The following is a 22,391-nucleotide window of genomic DNA, read 5'->3' as shown; positions in this document are numbered from 1 at the left end:
CAGTTCTCCGGGCAGTTCTCAAACTGCCCTTAGTTGTTCCACATACGTCAGGTTCCCTCACCTGGACACACAGACACAGCTCAGGCCACAGGTTTATTTGTATGTAGCACAACTGGGGCAGAACACTCCGGAGGTTGGCGGATCTCCGTCAATCTTGCTGAGAGCATGACGAACACGAGGTTAGCAGGGCCCACCGCAGGCACCGAAACTTCCCCCTGAGGGCGAGCGGGGCTGGGTGATGGAGGGCAGGATGACAGCGGAGGTTTAGGGGTGACGCCCGTTTGGCCTAGCCTAGATCCAGGGGCCGGCGAGAGCGCAGCACCCGACTGCAGGATGTCCAGACCTCCCTCCGGGTCTTCCTGCAAGGTGCACTGGCCTCTTCGAAAGTTTTTGGAAGAACAAAACCAGGGTCCATTTGTTTTTGACTCTGAAGTCGGGCAAACGGAGTCGGATCGATTTTTCCCCTTTGGCTCCTAGGGGCGCGGTTCTCGGTCTCCAAAGCCTCGCACACGCTAGTGTCCTCGCCTCGCCCAAACCCCGCCCACAACCCCCCCCAAGCATTAGCCCCGCCCACATGCTATCTAACCCGTCGATTGGCCCCGCCTACATTAGCCATTCTAGCTCCGCCCAGTGTTAGCCCCGCCCACAACCAGGGCCTACCACGAGTCCACTTTCTCCCCTCCTAAGGCCCGCCCCTACCTTAGCCCCGCCCACGCGACCCTCCTTCCGGACTTCGCGGCGGCAGGGGCGGGGCCGGCCTCACCCGGAATGAAAACTAACGGCGGCCGCCACCGCATCCGGGCACTCTGCAGGTCGCGGTGGCGCAGCTGTGGCGCAGGTAAGGAGAGGGCGGCCGAGCGTCCAGCCCTGGATCCGGGTCTCCGCGTTGCCGTCGGGCGGCCCCCCACCCTCGGGTCCCCGGCGTGACCCCGACGCCTAACCCGCCCGGGTCGGGCGTGGCCTCGGCTGCGGCGGTGGGCTCTGTACGTCCTGCGTGGAGGCCCCGCCAGGACCGGAGGCCGCGGCCGGGGCGGCGGTCGGGGCTTCCCGACGCGCCGGCAGTTCGCGGGGCTCTAGGTTTGTGCTGCGCTGCGCTGGGCTGAGCGGGGGCGGTGGTGTATTTGGGTTTTTAAAAAAAAGATGGAGTGTTGGGGTTTTTGGGGGGGAGGAGAAGACAGAGGGAAATGTATGTAGCGTAAAAATTCATCACACCGGAAGCTTGAATCAACATTGCCCTTCCACGAATGCCATTGCAACCGAATCCAGATTGCGCTAAATTAATAGGAGAATACAACTGATGTTGTACAGCCTCGACGGTCTGATTCTGTATCCCTCACTCCCTTCCCTTACTCTTAATTTTCAATACAAGGATCTATTTATATGTATACCAATTATATATATGTATTATATATTCTCCGATATATATTGGGAAATATATGTATATTGGAGAAGCTCTCGGTTAAAGGTTGTGTCCTGGGGGTTGTCCTGTTGTAGTGAGAGGGACAGACCCTAGCGCTAGATTTTTATTACAAAAGCGAAAGTGAACATCCTAAAGGAGTGATTTGAAATGTTTCACTTTCGGTTTGGAGCAGTGATATGAATGGATTTCTGCTGGGTTTTTTTTTGGGGGGGAAGCTATCATGTGGAACGTTGTATGGCACCTGCAGAGCTTTGAAAACATCGGAAACCGATGTTTTTTAAACCATTTTTCTCCCTTTGATTTGATTTGATTTGTGTCCTCGCTTAGTCTGCTGTCTGTCTATATCGGTCGTTTTGTTAAGCTTCACGAGGGTGGTTTCGTCTTTGTCTAACTATTACTAAGCTGAGCTGATGTAGCCCCTCCTTGCTGTTTATGGGCTGTGGGTGGAGTGTGAGGAGGTGGGGGGAGGGCAGGGGTCCACACTAAGGAGGGTTATGAGCCTGACCAGGCAGTTGCGCAGTGGATAGAGCGTGGGACTGGGATGCCGAGGACCCAGGTTCGAGACCCCGAGGTCGCCAGCTTGAGCGCGGGCTCATCTGGCTTGAGCAAAATTAAAAAAAAAAAAAAGCTCACCAAGGAGGTCCCTGGCTCAAGCAAGGGGTTACTCGGTCTGCTGAAGGCCCGCGGTCAAGGCACATATGAGAAAGCAATCAATGAACAACTAAGGTGTCGCAACGAAAAACTGATAATTGATGCTTCTCATCTCTCTCCGTTCCTGTCTGTCCCTATCTATTCCTCTCTCTGTCCCTGTAAAGAAAAAAATAAAAATAAATAAAAAAATAAATCCTTTTAAAAAAAAAAGGAGGGTTATGAGACCCTTTGGACCCAGGTAATTAGTTGGACAGAATGGCAGAGGGTGTGCATTCAGCCTTCCAAACAGCCTGGCTTCAGTATGCAGCCCATTTGAAACAGTTCTTCCCTTGTAATGTTTTATTCAGAATTTCTGGAGGTGTATGAGCAAGGACGTAGCTTTTGTCTAGTGGTCTTGTGAGTTATTTGTATTTGGAAAGCTAATACACATCAGTGCTAATATGCGCTTTTCTGTGAGTGAAGCACTCAGTGCTGGAATATATCTAGGGTTCTCTAGATCCTCTGGGAGCGCACAACCCTCTTCCCCATGTGGGTATTCCTTCCTCCCCTTCCCTCTCCCTGGCCTGATTACCCTCTTTCACACCCCAAAACTGATACAAAAATAGATTTAGAGATTGTGTGTGTGTGTGTGTTTAAGTACTTGTTTATGAAAAACACGTAGGTTATCAAACTTGATTTAAAAATCAGGTGTATTGAGTTTGGGAGAGTGGAATACTGGACCTAAACAGAAAAAATGAAGTTACTTATCTAGGTTACATTCACTCATATTTTTCCACTTTCTGGTACCTGCATTTATCATCCTCAGGACCTAATCACTTCCTGCTTGTCTGGCGTGGCCACACTACTACTTTCAACTGCTTCTGGGTCCTGGCAGCCTCCCCCAGCAGTCTGAATTGCTTTGCTGCCCAGGTCCCAGTAGCCATTGCTGGCAGGTGCTTCTTTGGGAGAGAGCAGTTACATACCTGGGACAGAGAAGCAGCAAGGTCTCTTGAGACAGAGTCCAGTGTCGCAGGCAGAAGTCCTGGTGCGAGCTGTGGTGCCGCCTGAATTTTGTGATCTTGGTTGGGTTGTTTTACAAACTTGGAGCCTGGGTTTTCTCAGCTGTGAAATGATATTGCAACTAGTCAGTGTTACATATGTAGATCTACATAGGCTATTATTACAAAATACCATGTAATCCTTTTCCATCATTGTAGAACTACATTTTTCACTTTAAAAATTCAGTATAGGGAATATTTATTATTGATAGTTCACAGTTCAAGCTGACTTTTCTTTCTGTTTGCCTACCAGGGTAGTTGGTATTTGTTTCATGTTAGAGTAGCCAAAATACAAGAGACTTTATAAGCTCTGTGTTGAGTTTCTTAGAAAGGTTGACTACTTTAGGTTTTTATCTTCTCTTATCTTTTTCTTAGATCAGAGAATAACAGCGGGTTAAGAAATAGAAAAGTGTAGTAAACTTTGCTACATATTAGCAGCCTTGAAATACAAATTTTAATGTAATATATAATATATAACTAACATATATCCTAGTGTATTTATTATATGTAGATATGTGTGTATTTGTGTCTATTTAAAATTTTTAAAAAATTGTGGATTGATTTTAAAGAGAGAGAGACACATCGACTCCACTTATTTATGTATTGATTGATTATTTATGTTCCACTTATTTATGTATTGATTGGTTGATTCTTTTATGTGCCCTGACCAGAGATTGAACCTGCAAACTTGATGTATCTGGACGGCACTCTAACCAATTGACCAAGGCCAGTCTAGAAGTAATTTAGATTAAACTAGAGTGGGGAAAGTGGGGGCGGCTCTGCTTCCTCTACAAAGCACATGAATGAATGCATTAGGATGTTATAAAACACTCTGAAATGTGGTGTGGGGTAACATGGCTGTACTGTTTGCTTTCAGGGATGGCGCAAAAAAAATACCTCCAAGCAAAATTGACCCAGTTTTTAAGGGAAGACAGAATTCAACTTTGGAAACCTCCATATACAGACGAAAATAAAGAAGTTGGTTTGGCATTAAAGGTATTCTTCTTTTTTTTTTTTTAACTTTATTCATTTTAGAGAGAAGGGGGGAGGAGCAGGAAGCATCAACTTCCATATGTGCCTTGAGCAGGCAAACCCAGGGTTTTGAACTTGCAACCTTAGTGTTCTGGGTTGAGGCTTTATCCACTGCGCCACTACAGGTCAGATAGTATTTTTAATTAATTATTTATTTTTTTATAACTCTGTTGCAGTCTGTCAGAGATTTTTATTTATTCATTCATTTTATTAGAGAAATGGGGAGGGAAGGAAAGAGATAGAACAAGGGGAGGAGCAGGAAGCATCAACTCCCATATATGCCTTGACCAGGCAAGCCTGGGGTTTCGAACCAATGACCTCAGTGTTCCAGGTCAATGCTTTATCCACTGCACCACCACAGGTCAGCCGGTATTTTTCTTTTTAAGAGCTAGATAATTAGCAGTGTCATAAGTCTCCTCCATGTTGACTTAAAAACGTCCCAACTGGTAGAAATTTTGATAAGTTAATTAGAGTTTATTTGAGCCAAAGAACAAGCCTAGAAGCAAGACCTCAACAGACTGAAGAGAATGCTTCCCAGAATGACAGTTTGTAGTTTCCTGTGTACATTTGTAATTAAGGAAGATTACATAAGATCAAGGGAAAAAGCAAGGTGGGGATTGGATTACAGGACAGTTAACAAGGTTGTGTGCTCCCTTGAAGGTGGTTACACTTCAAGGGGTCAGAAAAAGAGGCATTTCAAAGGTGTGTTAACCTAGGTATACAAGAACAGTGGGCAGGGCTTAAGGCACAGGTAACCTTTCAGTACAGACGTTAACCCCTGAGTCGTGATTACCCACCAGTATCTGCCCAGTTAGCAATTTATGATCGGATCACCCTATGAGATTGCTTTTGTTAGTATTTTTACAGTGCCTCTTTTTTTCGTCCTCATTGGTAAATAAGATTTCTGAAATCACCAGGCACAGGTAAATATTGAGCGTAACCAAAAACAGCAGTGATAAGTAAGCACCCACTTCTTACTAGCAATTGACAAGCTTATTTTTGTTTAATAAGATTTTTTCCTATGAGAATGTTACCTGATTTCTGGAGCATATACAGTGGTACCTTGAGATACAAGTTTAATTCATTCTGTAACCGAGCTCATAAATCAGTCAACTCGTATATCTAACAGCCAATACTGGACCCGTGTGCCAGTGCGCCAACTAGTGGTAGCTTCCCAAATCACAACTCGTATCTTGGAATTTTGCTCGGATCTCAAACAAAAATATGGACCGAGTCGCAGCTTGTATCTTAAAAAAAAATCATATGTTGGTCTGTTTGTATCTCAAGGTACCACTGTATACTATTTTTAATATCTTTACAGCATTAACAAAAGTTATTGATCTGGGAACAACTTTTGACCTGCTAGTGTGGCAGTACTGGTGCCTGTCAGTGAGTGTGTTACGTGTTTAGGGGGAGTGTCAGGTCTCCGTCTGCCTTGCTAGAAAACAACGGCTCTCCTCCCCTAGCATTTTTTATGCTATAGCACTGTTCATTTCTCCAAACTACCATGTTTTTCTAATAATTGTGCCTCAGTTTTTCATGGCATCCAAAATGGCCTTATTTTATGTAAGTGAAATTTCTATAAACAGAACTTCCTGCTTACCTAAGCAGAGAAAACATGAATAATTTTTTATAGACATCTATTATACTGGAGTATCCTGGCACATACTTTTCTGCTTTCTCAGCCTGAGTCTCTTGAGATACATCATGTAACATTCCTCAGGGACTAAGGATTGTCATAAGAACATTGGGTGGTCCTTTTTTTTTTAAATTTATTTTTTTTGCAACACACCTTCTGACCTTTTTTCTGAATTTGCTTGTTATACTCTCTTGGCTTCGAAATTAGGTGTGGCATAATAAGAAAGCTATTTGGTTCCTGACATAGAGCTCCTAAAACCCTTGGAATTTCCCCAGTGGTAAGGGTGATAGGAGCATCTTTTGTTCTAATGAGGCAGCCCTTCAGGATAGGGCTGGTCGCCAAAAGTCCAAACTGATTGGAAGCTTGGAGACTCTCAGCCACACCCTCCAACCTCTGAGGGAAAGGAAGAAGGCTGGAGATTCAGTCAGTCACCAATGACCAATGATTTACTCAGTCATGCCCATGTAATATAACCGTCATGAAAACCCTTTCATGATGGGTTTGGATTTGGGGGAGCTTCCAGATTGGCAGACATATTATGTGTTGCACCCTGGGCCTTTTCAGACTCCACCTGTATACTTTTTTTTTTTTTACAGATACAGAGAGAGAGACAGACAGGGACAGACAGACAGGAACGGAGAGATGAGAAGCATCACTCATTAGTTTTTCATTGAGCGTTGTAACACCTTAGTTGTTCATTGATTGCTTTCTCATATGTGCCTTGACCATGGGCCTTCAGCAGACCAAGCAACCCCTTGCTCGAAACCAGATGAGCCCACGCTCAAGCTGGCGACCTCGGGGTCTCGAACCTGGGTCCTCAGCATCCCAGTCTGACGCTCTATCCACTGCACCACCGCCTGGTCAGACTGTATACCTCTTTATCTAGATGTTTAGTTGCTTTATAATAAACCGTAATAGTAAGTGGAATATTTTCTTGAGTTCTGTTGAGTCATTCTAGCATCTTATTATTTTATAAGCCGTAGCAGTGATTCAGAATTTTCTGTTCAGAAAATTATTTACGTTGACCCTCACTTGTTCCCACATGCTAGAAAACTTGGAATGTTTCTGTGTTTTCTTTTTTCTCCAGTAGAGTTGATCAGTTCACTGGTTTTTAAAATGGTTTTTATGTATTACAATCCCATAAGTTATAATTAATTCACTTTTCTCCCTAGAATAATCTGAGTTATATTCACTTTTTCTGTGGTGTCTGTTTTCCTATCGTTTATTTGTTTCTGTACCTTTCAAGATACTAGATGAGCCTGGATTTCACGATCGGGGATGAGACCAGCACTGATCAGAGATTTTTCCCTGACCATCCTACATGTATTTTGACGCCCACCTGACTTTGGGTTGGTACTACATTGAGCTGTATTTCCTGATGTTTCTTCTTAGGAACTTGCTAAGAAGTACTCTGACAAGCTAGAATGTTGTGAAAACGAAGTTGAGAAGGTCATAGAAGAAATACGTTGCAAGGCGATTGAGCGTGGCACAGGAAATGAAAACTATAAGGCAACAGGAATTGCTACTATCGAGGTATTTTTACCTCCACGACAGAGAAAAGTGAGTGATTTTCTCAAGTTTACACAGGTACTAATAATACCTGTTTAACCTAGTGAGGTGACCAAATCCATGATGATTTTTAAAAAAAGTTGTAATTCAAAGTTATTTTATTTGTTTGATTTTTAAATAGGATAGGAAGAACCTCCTGAAAACTCGATTGGACATTACTGGCAGAGAGCTGAGATCTAAGTAAGTATCTATCTGTGTGCCTGGTGCCTTGTACGTTGGCTTGTTTGATCTTGGTGGCCTGCCTGAAAGAGAGCTAGGGCAGGTTTTGTTCTTCCCACTTGATGGAAGGGAAAATCGAGGCTGCAGGACTTATTCAGGCTCACTCTGGCCACTAAGGGCAAACAAGAATTCAACACTCACACCGCTCTTCTTCATTTCCTGGGAAACCTGGAGATCAGGTGGGAACCCTGGGTCCACCACCCATTGATACATACTCGATACATGAGCGAATCAGTGAGTAGATGACATAAATAAGAGACAGCCTGGTGCTTACCAGGTCATTAGTGTTGAATTGTACCCCTCAGTGCACTAATAACTTGCTGAGATGTTCCACAAAACGTTTTAGCTGATTTCAGGCTGTTGGCCCATCTGCCTGTCACCTCCTGGTGAAATTCTAACGGTTGTATCACTCATGGGTATCTTTTTGAACAGTTAAGTCTTTGAGCACCTCCAGGGCTAGCCAGCCCGTGTCTCTGAAGCCGATTTTCCTCATTTTCTTCTTCAGTCTGCATCAGGGTTCTTATGGATGGGTTCAGGAAAATGACAACATTTGATTACCTAAAGTTTTCATTGTTTTATTTTACAGAATAGCTGAGACCTTTGGATTTCAAGAAAATTATATCAAAATTTTCATAAATAAGAAACAACTTCAGCTAGGTATGTTATGGCAAAGTATGAAGAATTTTAAGGCCCTGGCCGGTTGGCTCAGCGGTAGAGCGTCGGCCTAGCGTGCGGAGGACCCGGGTTTGATTTCCGGCCAGGGCACACAGGAGAAGCGCCCATTTGCTTCTCCACCCCTCCGCCGCGCTTTCCTCTCTGTCTCTCTCGTCCCCTCCCGCAGCCAAGGCTCCATTGGAGCAAAGATGGCCCGGGCGCTGGGGATGGCTCTGTGGCCTCTGCCCCAGGCGCTAGAGTGGCTCTGGTCGCAACATGGCGACGCCCAGGATGGGCAGAGCATCGCCCCCTGGTGGGCAGAGCGTCGCCCATGGTGGGCGTGCCAGGTGGATCCCGGTCGGGCGCATGCGGGAGTCTGACTGTCTCTCCCTATTTCCAGCTTCAGAAAAATGAAAAAAAAAAAAAAAAGAATTTTAAAATCCTACTTGTGTTATCTTTCATTGGACAGAAATCCTTGGTGTTATGAAATTCATCAGTTTTTCACCTTCTTGTGTATGTTCTAAGAAGTTCTTTCTCTGACCCAAGAGTCAGATGGGATATTCTGTGTTTTCTTGTATTGGCTTTATCTGTATGAAAACTTCTTTTGTTTGTTTGTTTTTCTTTTTTATTGAATTTGTTGGGGTGATGTTGCTTAATAAAATTAGACAGGTTTCAGCTATACAGTCCTTTGTATTGTATACTGCATCATCTGTGAATTGTTTATGTGCTCACCAACCCAAGTCACGTCTTCTTCCATCACTGTTTGGGGTCTTTAATCTGCCCAGAGCCCCCCTTTATTTATAAAGGCTAAACACCCAGCTTTACGGTTCTTCCAGTGCCCTACTAAACCTATTCTTCCCACACTGATGTGCCCCTGTGTGTACATATTCTTTCCATTTACCTGAGGGTTTATTTGTGGACCAGAAACTTAGAAGTTTTTTCTGTGTTTTATTTTTTTAATAAGTAAAAGTGTGTCCCTTTTGACCACCTTTACCCATAGTTTTCATTGCTTTTGTTGAAGCTTTAAAATATGATAAGATGATCCTGGCTAGTTGGCTCAGTGGTAGAGCATTGGCCTGGTGTGTAGGTATCCCTAGTTTGATTCCTAGTCAGGACACACAGGAGAAGCACCCATCTGCTTCTCCCCCCCCCCTTCTTGTCCTGTAGCCATGGCTCAATTGTAGACACTTGATCCTGGGTGCAGAGGATGACTCCATGCCTCCACCTCAGGCACTACGAAGAGCTTGGTTGCTGAGCAATGAGCAATGCCCCAGATGGGCAGAGCATCGCCCCCTAGTGGGCATGCCGGGTGGATCCTAGTCTGGGCACATATAGGAGTCTATCTCTCTGCCTCCCCTCCTCTCACTGAATAAAAAAAACAAATTCTATTGAACACAGAGAATGGCCTGTTACCCAGGACGTATAAGGGCACCTTTTCTGACATGCATGTCTGGTTTTCCCAGGGAAAGCACTAGAAGAGCAAGGCGTGATGCACAACGTCAAAGCTATGGTGCTCGAGCTGAAGCAGTCTGAGGAGGATGTGAAGAAGAACTCTCAGGTCGAAGAGGAAGAGCTGAACGAAGTCGAACTAAAGGAAAAGAGAATTCAGAGGATGAAGAGAGGACTCGAGATTCTAGCGGAGAGAGGTGCACAGGGCTCAGGGCTTTTCACCTCACTCAGGGCTTCAGGGCCATTGTGGAGGCTTCACATTTCTCCCTGGCTTTTCTTCCCAGCAGCCTGACATTTCTAAATGTCACCATCATTGCTCTTCAACATTGAATTCACATTCTCTTTGGTCTTATTGCAGCTGAGATGCTAGATTCAGAAAGTGCACCATACCTAGACATAGCCAACCAGACGGGCAGATCAATCAAAATTCCTCCATCAGAAAGAAAAGTAAGTACTATAAGGTAGTGGTTCCCAACCTTTTTTGGGCCACGGACTGGTTTTTTTTTTTTCAATATATGATGAACTTTTTTTCTTTTTTCTTTTTTTTTTTTTTTACAGAGACAGAGAGTGAGTCAGAGAGAGGGATAGACAGGGACAGACAGACAGGAACGGAGAGAGATGAGAAGCATCAATCATTAGTTTTTCATTGCGCGTTGCAACACCTTAGTTGTTCATTGATTGCTTTCCCCTATGTGCCTTAACTGTGGGCCTTCAGCTGACCGAGTAACCCCTTGCTGGAGCCAGTGACCTTGGGTTCAAGCTGGTGCGCTTTTCCTCAAACCAGAGGAGCCCGCACTCAAGCTGGTGACCTTGGGGTCTCGAACCCGGGTCCTCTGCATCCCAGTCTGACACTCTATCCGCCGCGCCACCGCCTGGTGTGGCCGGACCAGTTTAATGTCAGAAAATATTTTCACGGACCGGCCTTTAGAGTGGGATGGATTAATGTATCACGTGACCGAGACAAGCGTCAAGAGTGAGTCTTAGACAGATGGAACAGAGGGAATATGATCATTTAAAAAAAATAAAACATCATTCAGACTTAAATATAAATAAAACAGAAATAATATAAGTTATTTATTCTTTCTCTGCAGACTGGTACAAAATGGTCCACGGCCCGGGGGTTGGGGACCACTGCTATAAGGAACTTGTGGCTTGTGCTTGGATTTGCTGTTAGAGCACAGCTGGTTCTCTAGTCTTTTATTTTTTTTATTTTTATTTTTTATTCAGACAGAGTTGAGGCAGAGAGACAGATTCCTGCATGTACCCCATCAGGCTCCACCCAGAAAGCCCACTAGGGGGCGATGCTCTGCCCATCTGGGGCCTTGCTCTCTTGCTCAGCAACTGAGCTCCTCTTAGTGCCTGAGGTGAAACCATGGAGCCATCCTCAGCACCTGGGGCCAAATCGCTCCAATGGAGCCATGGCTGGAGGAGAGGAAGAAAGAGAGAGAGAGAGAAGTGGAAGGGGTGGAGAAGCAGATGGGTGGTTCTCCTGTGTGCCCTGACTGGAACTCGAACCCGGGACTTCCACACACTGGGCGAATGTTCTACCATTGAGCCAACTGACCAGAGCTGCTCTAGTCATTTTATTGTGGAATGTTATAAAGGATCAGAAACAGGTTTCTGTCTCTGGCTTATAAACAGAAGCTGTAACTGTACAATGCACAGTTGTATACAGCAGGCTCACCCTGTCACCTCCAGGGCTGTAGTACAAACGGCACGACCTCGCTGTCCTGCAGCACTTGTAGCAGTGACTTTGAACGTTCCTGAGTGTTGCGATGCCTGCCTTCGGCTTTGGCTGTTTGTTGTTATTTACTTACAGGGCCATGCCCCTTGAGGAATGGATTAGAGTGGGGTGCTGGTGGAACTGTATAGTTTGGGTGAAGAATGACAGGTGATCCTGCTGTGTCGCCCCATCTTTCCACTCTCCTTCCCTGTTCTAGAATTTGGAATAGGTAGGAGAGATTTACCTTTGCACATGTCCAAGGGGTTCTCTCTAGCAGCACTGTGCAGCTGGGACCCTGAGCTCAGTCTCTGAGCTGGAGTCCACTAGCTTTCTGCTGTGAAAAGCTCTAGTTGCTGTGGGTCCAGTTAATTTTAATTTTTCTTTAAAAGACAGTTTTGATTAGGTTTCACTGTATGAATTATTATGTTAAAATTAAGGATTAAAGCTAAGAGCACTCAGTAGCTGCCAGTAGATTGATGTTTCCTTTTTCTTTTTTTAATGTTGGAATTATTTGTCCACTGCTCTCATATTAAATACTGACATCCAGCCCTACCAGGTATCTCAGTTGGATAGAGCATCGTTCCAATATGCCAAGGTTGCGGGTTTGATCCCGAGTAAGGGCACATACAAGAATCAGCTGGTAGCCTGACCAGGCGGTGGCGCAGTGGCTAGAGCATCGGACTGGCATGTGGAGGACCCAGGTTCAAAACCCCAAGGTCACTGGCTTGAGCCAGGGGTCACTCGGTCTGCTGTAGCCCCCCCCCCAATCAAGGCACATACGAGAAAGCAGTCAATGAACAACTAAGGTGCCACAATGAAGAATTGATGCTTCTCATCTCTCTCCCTTCCTGTTGGTCTGTCCCTCTCTGTCTTTCTCTGTCTCCGTCACAAAAAAAAAAAAAAAGAATCAGCTGGTAAAATGCATGGATAAGTGGAACAACAAATTCATGTTTCTCCCTTTCTCCCTCTCTCTTTAAAATCAACAAGTGAGAAATTTAAAGAAAAGTGACATCCAGATCATTTTGGGAAACCTTTGCAAGATTGAATTACGTAAAAATTCAAATCTAAAAATGTTAATATACTTTAAAATATTCTAGATCACTGTTTAAAATTTTTTTTTCTTTTTTAGCAAAAGAGATGAAAGCAATAGACAGGAACGGACAGGAAGGGAGAGAGATGAGAAGCATCAAGTCATAGTTGTGGCACCTTAGTTGTTCATTGATTGCTTTACCATATGTACCTTGACTGGGGGGCTACAGCAGAGCGAGTGACCCCTTGCTCAAGCCAGTGACCTTGGGCTCACGCCAGTGACCTTTGGGCTCAAGTTGGGGTCATGTCTATGATCCCATGCTCAAGCCAGCGATCTCAGGTTTCAAACCTGGCTCTTCAGCATTCCAGGCTGACGCTCTATAACAGCGCTTCTCAACCTTTCTAATGCCGTGACCCCGCAATACAGTTCCTCATGTTGTGGTGACCCCAAACCAAAAAATAATTTTGGTGGCTACTTCATAACTGTAATTTTGCTACAGTTATGATTCTGAATGTAAATACCTGATATGCATTATGTATTTTCCGATGGCTTTAGGCGACCCCGCTGGGGTCGCGACCCACAGGTTGAGAACTGCTGCTCTATACACTGGGCCGCCACCTGGTCAGGTGGATTTTGGCTGCTGTTTTATTCTTTCATCATAGAGAGTACCAGGACTGTTGAGGCCAGCAGACACTAACCTGAACTTAGGGAACAAAGGGACAGGTGTTGGTGTGGCCATGTCAGCCACGTTAAATTGTATGGCTTGATGTCAGCATTTAAATGAAATGAGGCTTTAATTTTATTTTTCTTAATTTGGGCTTTTAAATTACTGTAGTTGTGATATATTGTTTTTACTTTGATTTCATTAGACTTAATATGGTTTTTGTGTGTTGTGTTATTATAGTTCACAGCGGTGTTTCTGACAGTCCTGTGTCTCTGCAGGCCCTCATGTTAGCCATGGGACATCACGAGAAAGGCAGAGCCTTCCTGAAGAAAAAAGAGTACGAGATAGCCTTGCCTTTTCTTCTAGACGCCGACAAGTACTTCTGGTAGGCGTGCTTGCTCCTGAGGGCACTCAGTTTGGGGAAGACGGTGCGGAGGTGTACACAGCGCCCGCCCATCTCTGCGCCTCAGACTCGGGCTCTCACCCCAGACAAGGTCAATGTGAGAGTAGCTACAGGGCAGACCAATCTGTACATTACGTCTTTCCTGAACGTTCTCTGACTGAGCTCCCCTACAAACAGTGTTGTAAACTTGTGCACACAAGCGTGTTGGACTCCGTGCTTGTTTCCTGGGAGGTGTTAGCAGCCTGCATGGCCTGTTCTCCAGCCCCAGTGGCTTTTCACTCTCTGCATTTGGTCTCAGTGACCATTCCCCAAATCCACTGTTGTACTAGAGCCTCAAAGACAGGTGACACCTTATTAGTGCTTCTGCATTTGTTGCTAGAATTCTTCTGCAAGGAAATAGTTTTCCTCATCAGCTATTTGGTTATGCTGAGGTACAATTTGTACTGAAAGATGGAATAAGATGCGTGGTTCTTTTACCTTATTTTCTTGTCTTCAGAATAAATGAGTGGCTGCCCTAGCATCCTCCAAAGATGATGTCAATAGTGAGGGTTTCTTTCTATACCCTTTTGACCTAACGCTGGTAGTTTCTGGTCTCCGGTTCCCAGGGTGTTCGAGAGTTGTCATGGGCGTTTCCTGCCCCTGCCCAGGAGCCAGTGGCTCCCGAGGAGTCCTGGTTCCTCATAATGGGAAATGGTACCAAGAGGCTGCTGTCCAAGCATATGAGAAATAGACTGTGTTTGAAATTGGTTGAAAGGTAGCAACTTTAAGGCCCTGGCCGGTTGGCTCAGTGGTGGAGCGTCGGCCTGGTGTGCCAGAGTCCCGGGTTTGATTCCCGGCCAGGGCATACAGGAGAAGTGCCCATCTGCTTCCCCACCCCTCCTCCTGTCCCTCCTTTCTGTCTCTCTCTTCCCCTCCTGCAGCCAAGGCTCCATTGGAGCAAAGTTGGACCGGGCGCTGAGGATGGCTCCATGGCCTCTGCCTCAGGCGCTAGAATGGCTCTGGCTGCAACAGAGCGATGCCCCAGATGGGCAGAGCATCGCCTCCTGGTGGGCATGCCGGGTGGATCCCTGTTGGGTGCATGCGGGAGTCTGTCTGACTGCCTCCCCGTTTCCAACTTCAGAAAACAAAGCAAAACAAAACAAAACAAAAAAAAACAAAAAAAGAAAGGTAGCAACTTTAGTGTCATTTTATATAAGACTTTAAAATATGTTTTTTCCTGGGTGACATGATCACCCAGGAAATATAAACCCAGTCAAATATAAACCTAGCAGTTTCAGATTTATTATATAAAAAGTGTTGATTTCATGATCTCTTTTATAGGCCTAGATTATGAATAAAAAATGTCACCCCCCTCCTCCTGTTGGAAGGATTTAGATTATAAATATGGCTCCCGACATAGACATCGGGCCTCTGATGTAGAGTGACTTGGCGCTGGGAAGACCCGTGCTGCGAGGCAGACACGGTGAGTTGCCGGCACGCAGGGTCCAGTGTCTGAGGTCGCTTCTCTCTCCTCAGCGAGTGCTGCCGGGAGCTGCTGGACACGGTGGACAACTACGCGGTGCTGCAGCTGGACATCGTGTGGTGCTACTTCCGCCTGGAACAATTGGACTGCCTGGATGATGCGGAGAAGAAGCTAAACTTGGCCCAGAAGTGCTTTAAAAACTGCTATGGGGAAAATCACCAGAGGCTGGTTCACATAAAGGTACATCGCAGTTCGCTGGCGGGAGGGCTTTCAGAGCCCTTTCCTAGAACCTGGGCACATTCCCATGATGGTATTCAGATGGCTGCCCAAAGGTAGCTCAGGAACCACTACCCACTCAAACCGGGGCTCAGGTGACATTCCATACAGGCCAGGGGGGATGTAACTGCTGGGAGTAGACATGTTGAGGAGGAGCAGTTCCCACGAGGGAGTCACAGCTCACGTGCTGAGAGTCGGATAGGGATTCTTCTCAGGTGATTTCTGCGGGTCGGCGGAATTCTGCTTCCTGCTGGGATAGCAGGGCAGCGGATGCTGGTCCTGTTGTGGGTGACCAGGGGGCCACTGCCCTGGGGGTCTGGGGATGGGTGTCCTGACACCATATCTTCCTTGTGGGACAGAGGATGTCATTGTCCTCTGAGGTCTTCACCTTGGCTGTCAGCAATAAGAAAGAGACACACATTTTAGTAATTCCAGCGTACCCCTGTAGAGAACGAAGGGAGTCATGGACATGACTACTACTGACTTGTAATTAGAAATAAGACTCTTTTATCCTCTCCCCAATAATTTTAGGGAAATTGTGGGAAAGAGAAGGTGTTATTTTTGAGACTTTACTTGCTGCAAGGTATCCGGAATTACCACAGTGGGAACGGTGAGGAGGCTTGGGACTACCTCAGCAAGGTAAGAACTCGACACACGGAGCTGTGACTGCTCTCACCTATGTTTTTTTTTTTTATCCCCAAAAGATTCTGGGGGGGGTGTATTTTGTAAACTCAGTAGTTTGTGACTTGAGGAATGTACATCTTTCCCTCAGCTCCCTCTCTCACATGTGCCATAAACATACGTGCCATAAATATATTTGTATTTGTTAGGGGTCAGGCCAGATGCCATAACAAGAACTTAAAATGATGATGGCTTCAATTGGCTAGAAGTTTCTTGGGTTTTTGTTTTTTGTTTTTAAATGAGAGGTAGGGAGGCAGAGAAACCAATTCCCACATGCACCCCAACTGGGATCCACCCAGTAAGCCCCCTATGGGGCAGTGCTCTGCCATCTGGGGCTGTTGCTCTGTTGCTCAGCAACTGAGTTAGTGCCTGAGGTGAGGCCATGGAGCCATCCTCACTGCCCAGGGCCAACTTGCTCAAACCAATCTAGCCATGGCTGTGGGAGAAGAAGAAAGAGAGAAGAGGGAGAAGGGAGAAAAGCAGGTGATTGCTTCTCCTTTGTGCCCTGACTGAGAATTGAACCCGGGACTTCCACACTCAGGGCTGACACTCTACAACTGGCTAGAAGTTTCTCTGCCATCCAGCTGCCTAGAGGCAAGCAGGCCAGGGAAGGGGAGCCCCCTCTGTGGCATCCAAGGTTGCACCTGTCAGTGCCTCTCTGGCCAGCAGAGGGGGCAGAAGAGTCTTTAGAGAGGTGACCAGAAGTTGTGCCCCTCAATTCTGTATGCCACTGCCTAGGCTGACCCAGTGGGCCCCCACTCAAGGTGGGGGTGGGGGCGGGGGCTGAGAGATGCCTGTGAACAGCTCAGAGTCTGGGATTTATTACAAAAAGCAGGGGATAATGGCTACCAGCCCTTCCCACACTACACAGCCTGTTATGTCACAGGTAAGTCATATAAGCAGTCTTGTCTATCAACATTTGCCTTCATTGATAACAGGGCACGAGAGTTTTTATCTCAAACCTGGCACACCCTAATTCTCAGTGGGGACAACCTAAGCCTTTAGGCTTAGCTCTGTGTTAATGTTGCTATAGTTACATGACTCTTCTGTGTTTCCTGTCTGTAGGCTCGTCATCTTTTTAAAGAGCTATATATTGACCCATCGAAAGTGCACAATTTGTTGCAGTTGGGGTTTACTGCCCAGGAAGCCCGGCTTGGCCTCAGGGCCTGTGATGGGAATGTGGACCACGCAGCCACCCACATTACCAACCGCAGAGAGGTACCGTGACGTGATCTCGGGACACTGGCCGCCTGTGCCTGTTCGTAGTGGTGAAGCTGGAGGCACACCCAGCTCGTTTCTGACGTGCCTTAGCTCTTGGATGTAAAAGAACAGGAACAGATAGTTCCATCGTAGGTACTAATGACAAGGACCCCACCACTTCAGATTGGGAGGTCAGGAGGAACTTGTTTTTTAACTACATTCACTTTCCGATGGTGCGGTTTCCTCATTTTCCTTCCTGCTATGGTGGCAGGTCGCTCCTAGGTACAGTTACCCAAGCAGTCTCCTCTCTCTTTTTAATTTTTATTGTAATGTATTCCTGGAAACCTTTGTAGAGGGGTTTATATTTTCCCACAGGGGCATTGTTAGGGTCTGAGATGATATTCTTGCCTAGAAACATGAGTCCAGTCATAGGAATAATCAGTATTATGTTATGAAAGCAAAGGCACACAATTATAGTTATTTAAAACAAGTGGGAATAGTCCAGTAAAAAAAGCAAACTGAAGAGTTCTGGCATTGGAAGGAATGTTACATGTCTAATATGCTAGTTTCACATGAAAGAAGCTGAGGTCCAGAGAGGTAACAATGGGACAGGAAGACACGGAACCATCTCTCTGAAACACGAGGTTGGTCCAGGTGACCTCAGAGCCCTTTCTCACCATGGGCCTAGGCACAGAGTCTCTGGGTGAAGGACAGGCCTCTGAAAGCCCACCCATGTGTCTCTGTGTGTGTGTGTGTGTTGTGCATAGTCAGTCTAAGCAAACATCGCTGATGTTGTATTGGCTATTGGACTCTTACTTAATTACCAATAAGGTCTTACTAGCATTTAGAAGGCCAATATTTTAAAAGGAGATAATTTGAAAAATAATTATTTTCATCATTCCTTACATCTTCTACCCAGGCTGGTGGTGGAGGGAGGGGATCAACAGCTATGACATCACCTAGGACTCCCCCACCCCCATTCAGAATCCACATTTACTGAGACCTGGGCCATTCATCAGAAGCCGAGCAGCTCCCCACCCTTGCGGGAAGTTCTCCCAACCACTCCTGAGAACGGGGTCAGCCCACCTCCCTGGTTCTGAGTGGCCAGTCTGGTGCCGACTGGTGGTAACTGTGAGGTGCTCTCTTCTCCCCGACTGAGGTCTCCGGCTCTGCTCTGTGGCCCTCATGTCATTCATTGACTGGCCAAGACAGACAGAGGGTCAGCTGCCTGTTTGCCTACAGACCTGACAGAGCACAGATGGCGTGGGCTTTCTACGAACCCTCAGCCCCAGCTCAGCGGGATTCTGCTGTTTTCCCACAGGAGCTGGCCAAGATTAGGAAGGAGGAGAAAGAAAAGAAACGGCATCGCCAGGAGAACATAAACGCCCTGAAGGGAATGGGCTACTCCACCCACGCTGCCAAGCAGGCCCTCCACCAAGCCAGCGGGAACCTGGACATGGCCCTGAAGGTAGGACCTGCTGTCCCCACAAGCCCTGAGCAGCCCTGAGCCTTGGCCTGGGCACCTCTTCCTCCACTTTTTTTTTTTTTTTCTGAACTTAGAAGCGGGGGTAGGGGGTGGTAGGGGGAAGACAGACAGACTTCCCACATGTGCCCAACTGGGATCCACCCGGCATGCCCACCAGGGGGCAATGCTCTGCCCATCTGGGGCGTTGCTCTGTTGCAACCAGAGCCATTCTAGCGCCTGAGGCAGAGGCCATGGAGCCATCCTCAGCACCCGGGCAACTTTGCTCCAGTGGAGCCTTGGCTGCGGGAGGGGAAGAGAGAGACAGAGAGGAAGGAGAGGGGGAGGGGTGGAGAAGCAGATGGGCGCTTCTCCTTGTGTGCCCTGGCTGGGAATTGAACCCAGAACCTCCGACGCTCTACGACTGAGCCAGCCAGCCAGGGCCTCTTCCTCCTCTTCATCTGAGCTCCTCTCAGTGTCCCGTGGGCCCCTCAGTCCTGGTTTGGGTCGGAGGGCCAGCACTTGCCTGTTCTCAATCCCGGAGACAGACAGCACGACAGGCCCCTCCTCCTCCCTCCCCTGGCAGCAGCCTGCCTGCTAGGCAGCCAGGGTGGGTCTCTCTGCTTCCGCAGCCCCTCTGCATGGGCCCCCACTGCGTCCACCTGAGCAGTGAGCCCCTGCGGTGTTTGTCCAGCACCTCTGGCTGCTCAGTCTCTGTCAGCGAGCGGGTGTTCGTGTTGCGTAGTGGCTGTCCTTGTGTCTTTAGATCCTTCTCAGTAACCCCTACATGTGGTGGTTTGGCGATTCCAGTCCTGAAACCAGCAACCATCAGGAAAACCCTTCGCAGGAAAATGTTGACCAAGTAAGGCAGTATTTGGTCACTCGTCCGGCCTCGGGTGGGATTGGTGGGGGTGACAAGGTTGGCAGTGGGCAGGGCTGGTCCTGGCTCCCCAGGTGCCTGGTGTGACGTAGGCCACCCCCGGGGGTCTGCCCAGCCCACAGCAGGGGCGGGGAGCAGGAGGAGAAAGGTGCTGGGGGTTCTTGCGTCCTCCACGGGCCACTTGGTGCTTGCCCAGGTGGCCTCTGCCCAGCTCTGCCTGGGAACCATCAGAAGTCACTGTGGCTCGGTCCACACTGTTCCCCCTTCACATGAGGACACCTGGTTCTTGTGTGGCCATTTATTCAGTGGCCCTGGTCACGAGGTTTGGAGAGCACTGTCCTCAACCCATGAACTTGCCGCCTTTCTGTGTTGCCCAGGCAGTGGTCTCCCTCTGGGCCGTGTCCCGCGCATACTGGGCTGACAGCAGGGTGGGAACCATCTCTCTCTGGGCCACCTGGGCCGCGTCCTGCGCACACTGGGCCGACAGCGGCTTTCGGGACAGCCAGTGCACTTTTGCGCGCATGTTTTTGAAACACTTCCTGGATGAGAAGCTTGTCTAGCAGTGTGTGGGGTGATGGGAGCATTGGACCGTGCCTGTTGCAGGGTGCCAGGCCCGCAGTGGCTGCCCATCTTCTGTCCCCCCAGCTGGTGTACATGGGCTTTGACACGGCGGCAGCCCAGGCCGCCCTGCGGGTGTTCAGGGGAAATGTCCAGCTGGCGGCGCAGACCCTGGCCCACAATGGAGGCAGTCTGCCGCCTGACCTGCAGCTTGCCATGGAGGACTCATCTCCCACACCGTCCACGTCACCGTCTGATTCTGCAGGTGGGTCCGGGGCCCCAGATATGGAGAAGCTGACGGATGGGCTGTAACATGGGTCAGCCGCTGGGCACTGGGGAGGGCGTGGATGTCACGCCAGCGGCTCGGTGTCCTGGGAGGCTGTGGCGAGGCTGACGTGGGTTCGTGCGGCCTCTCTGCGGGCTTTCCTCCTCTTCCTGTCGTCCCCTACTCCCTCTGGTGGTGCGGCTGTTGCAGGTATGTCCAGCGCCTCGACCGATGAAGACATGGAGACCGAGGCCGTCAACGAGATCCTGGAGGACATTCCGGAGCACGAGGAAGACTATCTGGACTCCACGCTGGAGGACGAAGAGATGATCATTGCGGAGTACTTGTCCTACGTGGAGAGTATCAAGTCGGCAGCAAAGAAAAACTAAGTATCGGACAGAAAGAAGCACAGTTTCTTCTTATAAATTCTCTCCTTGTGGAAAGTAACATGGGCCTTTTCCGTCTTAGTGCTTCCTGCGTGGCTGTAGGAAGGGTGGGAGGGCTGGGGTGGGAATGAGTGCTGCTGGAGGAGACTGGGGAGCCAGGGTGCAGCCCCTCTGGGGGATGTGGGGCAGGAGCTCCCTGCTGGGTCTCTCAGCCCAGACCTGAAGGGTAGAGAGCCAGCGGCTGGGAGGTTTCAGGAAGGGACAGTGGGGAGGGGCGCTCCGGGCTGTGTCTTCATCCAGCCCTCTCTCCGCTGCCCAGCCCACTCTAGTCTCATCAGTCTTCCCACGATGCAGCTCTGCCACCCTGCCCCTCCCTCCGGCCCATCCCTGATAAATGCCCAGCGTGGGGCAGAGGGGCACCAGCTCTGCAGCATCCCCAGCGTGCCCCGAGCTGGCCGCCCCGTCCGCAATGCTGGTGTTCATGCTCTTAGTTTAGTGACGTACGCACTTGAAGTTTAAGGTTGAAATCCAGAATTTATATGTGTTCAAAATCCTTTACAAAAATAAATCTTTTATTAAATAGGAAAGTCTTAAGCTAGCAAAAGCAACTTATGTTTAATTAGCACTTTCAGACGCTGCCCTGTCACATCAAACTCACTGCTAGCCGAGTTACCTACCAGAAATTATGGTGATTTTCTCCAGGTTTTGTGGGGTTTGGGGTGTATCTGTTTTGCAAAAGACTATTTGAAAGGTACATAGACTCTACTGTCTCAAGTAACCATTCCCATTGCGCCGTGGACCTCTGCAGGTGGATATTAAGTGGAAACTCCTTCCAGCCCCAGGACACAGCGCCGAAGGCGTCAGTCACCAGGTCTGTTCCCCGGTCACCACAGCGGCACTGACTGAGGGCAGGCGGTCTGCCGTATCCTGTTGGGCCAGCTGCAATGCTTTGACCTTTTTCATAATCATTTCCATAAAGCTTGGACAGCAGTCCAGTCGGAATGGGTACAAGTCTTCTCTTGTCATTCTCTTTAAAATGGATGATACAGATGGAAATAAAAGGTGGAAACTATATTCACAACTCGTCAGCCTAAGTTTGCAGTAAGTTACTCAGACTCCTGAACTGTTCCGAGTGTTGGAAATGCCCGAGTGGTAGGGTTTCATTTAGATCTGAGACTTCTGCTTCAAGTTCTGTGTGGGAATCCAAACGTCAGTGTCTGTGATAATGAGGTGAGCGTAAAGGCAGGACTGGTGGGAAGGAAGCCTGGAGGGGTGGATTGTGTCTCCACTACTGGCTGTTCTCAGTCAAGGCAAAGTGGGGTGGGCGGATATTGTCAATTCACGTCAAAGACAAATCTCTTTGGTATATAAAGAGCTCTCACTATCAACAAGAAAGAGACCAAAATAAAAAAACTGGGCCAAGACTAGGAAAACGTGATTCACTAAAAAGAAATTAGAAATGGTTTATAAAAAAATATGAAAATTTTCTTAACCCCACTCTTCATGAGATAAACATAAAACTACAAAATACCACGTTTGCCTGACCTGTGGTGGCACAGTGGGTAAAGTGTCGACCTGGAACAGAGATTGCCAGTTCAAAACCCTGGACATTGGGAGTTGATGCTTCCTGCTCCTCCCCCCTTCTCTATCTCTCCCCCCCTCCTCTCTAAAATGAATAAAATCTTTTTTAAAAAAATACGTTTTACCCATCAGACTGGGGGGCGTGACGTG

At 47.8% G+C, this 22,391-nt stretch overlaps 1 protein-coding gene across 2 annotated transcripts; it reads left to right on the top strand.

Moving 5' to 3' along the window:
* Nucleotides 1–740: 740 nt before the first annotated feature.
* NUB1 (negative regulator of ubiquitin like proteins 1) lies at nucleotides 741–21,741 on the top strand. Of its 2 annotated transcripts, none has more exons than XM_066235321.1 (15): nucleotides 741–838; nucleotides 3,986–4,104; nucleotides 7,172–7,339; nucleotides 7,470–7,528; nucleotides 8,154–8,224; nucleotides 9,685–9,867; nucleotides 10,029–10,117; nucleotides 13,366–13,472; nucleotides 15,006–15,192; nucleotides 15,760–15,867; nucleotides 16,975–17,127; nucleotides 18,431–18,577; nucleotides 19,338–19,433; nucleotides 20,097–20,274; nucleotides 20,485–21,741. In XM_066235321.1, exons 1-15 carry the CDS (start codon nucleotides 769–771, stop codon nucleotides 20,661–20,663), a joined length of 1,914 nt encoding a protein of 637 aa, XP_066091418.1. In that variant the 5' UTR covers nucleotides 741–768; the 3' UTR covers nucleotides 20,664–21,741. The 2 variants fall into 2 exon arrangements, with proteins under 2 accessions (XP_066091418.1, XP_066091420.1); XM_066235323.1 differs by lacking the exon at nucleotides 741–838 and adding an exon at nucleotides 845–1,077.
* The last annotated feature ends 650 nt before the right edge of the window (nucleotides 21,742–22,391 follow it).

Source organism: Saccopteryx bilineata, chromosome 6 (assembly GCF_036850765.1).
Source record: "Saccopteryx bilineata isolate mSacBil1 chromosome 6, mSacBil1_pri_phased_curated, whole genome shotgun sequence".
In the NCBI taxonomy this organism is placed as follows: domain Eukaryota; kingdom Metazoa; phylum Chordata; class Mammalia; order Chiroptera; family Emballonuridae; genus Saccopteryx; species Saccopteryx bilineata.
This window is presented reverse-complemented; position numbering and strand designations above follow the sequence as displayed.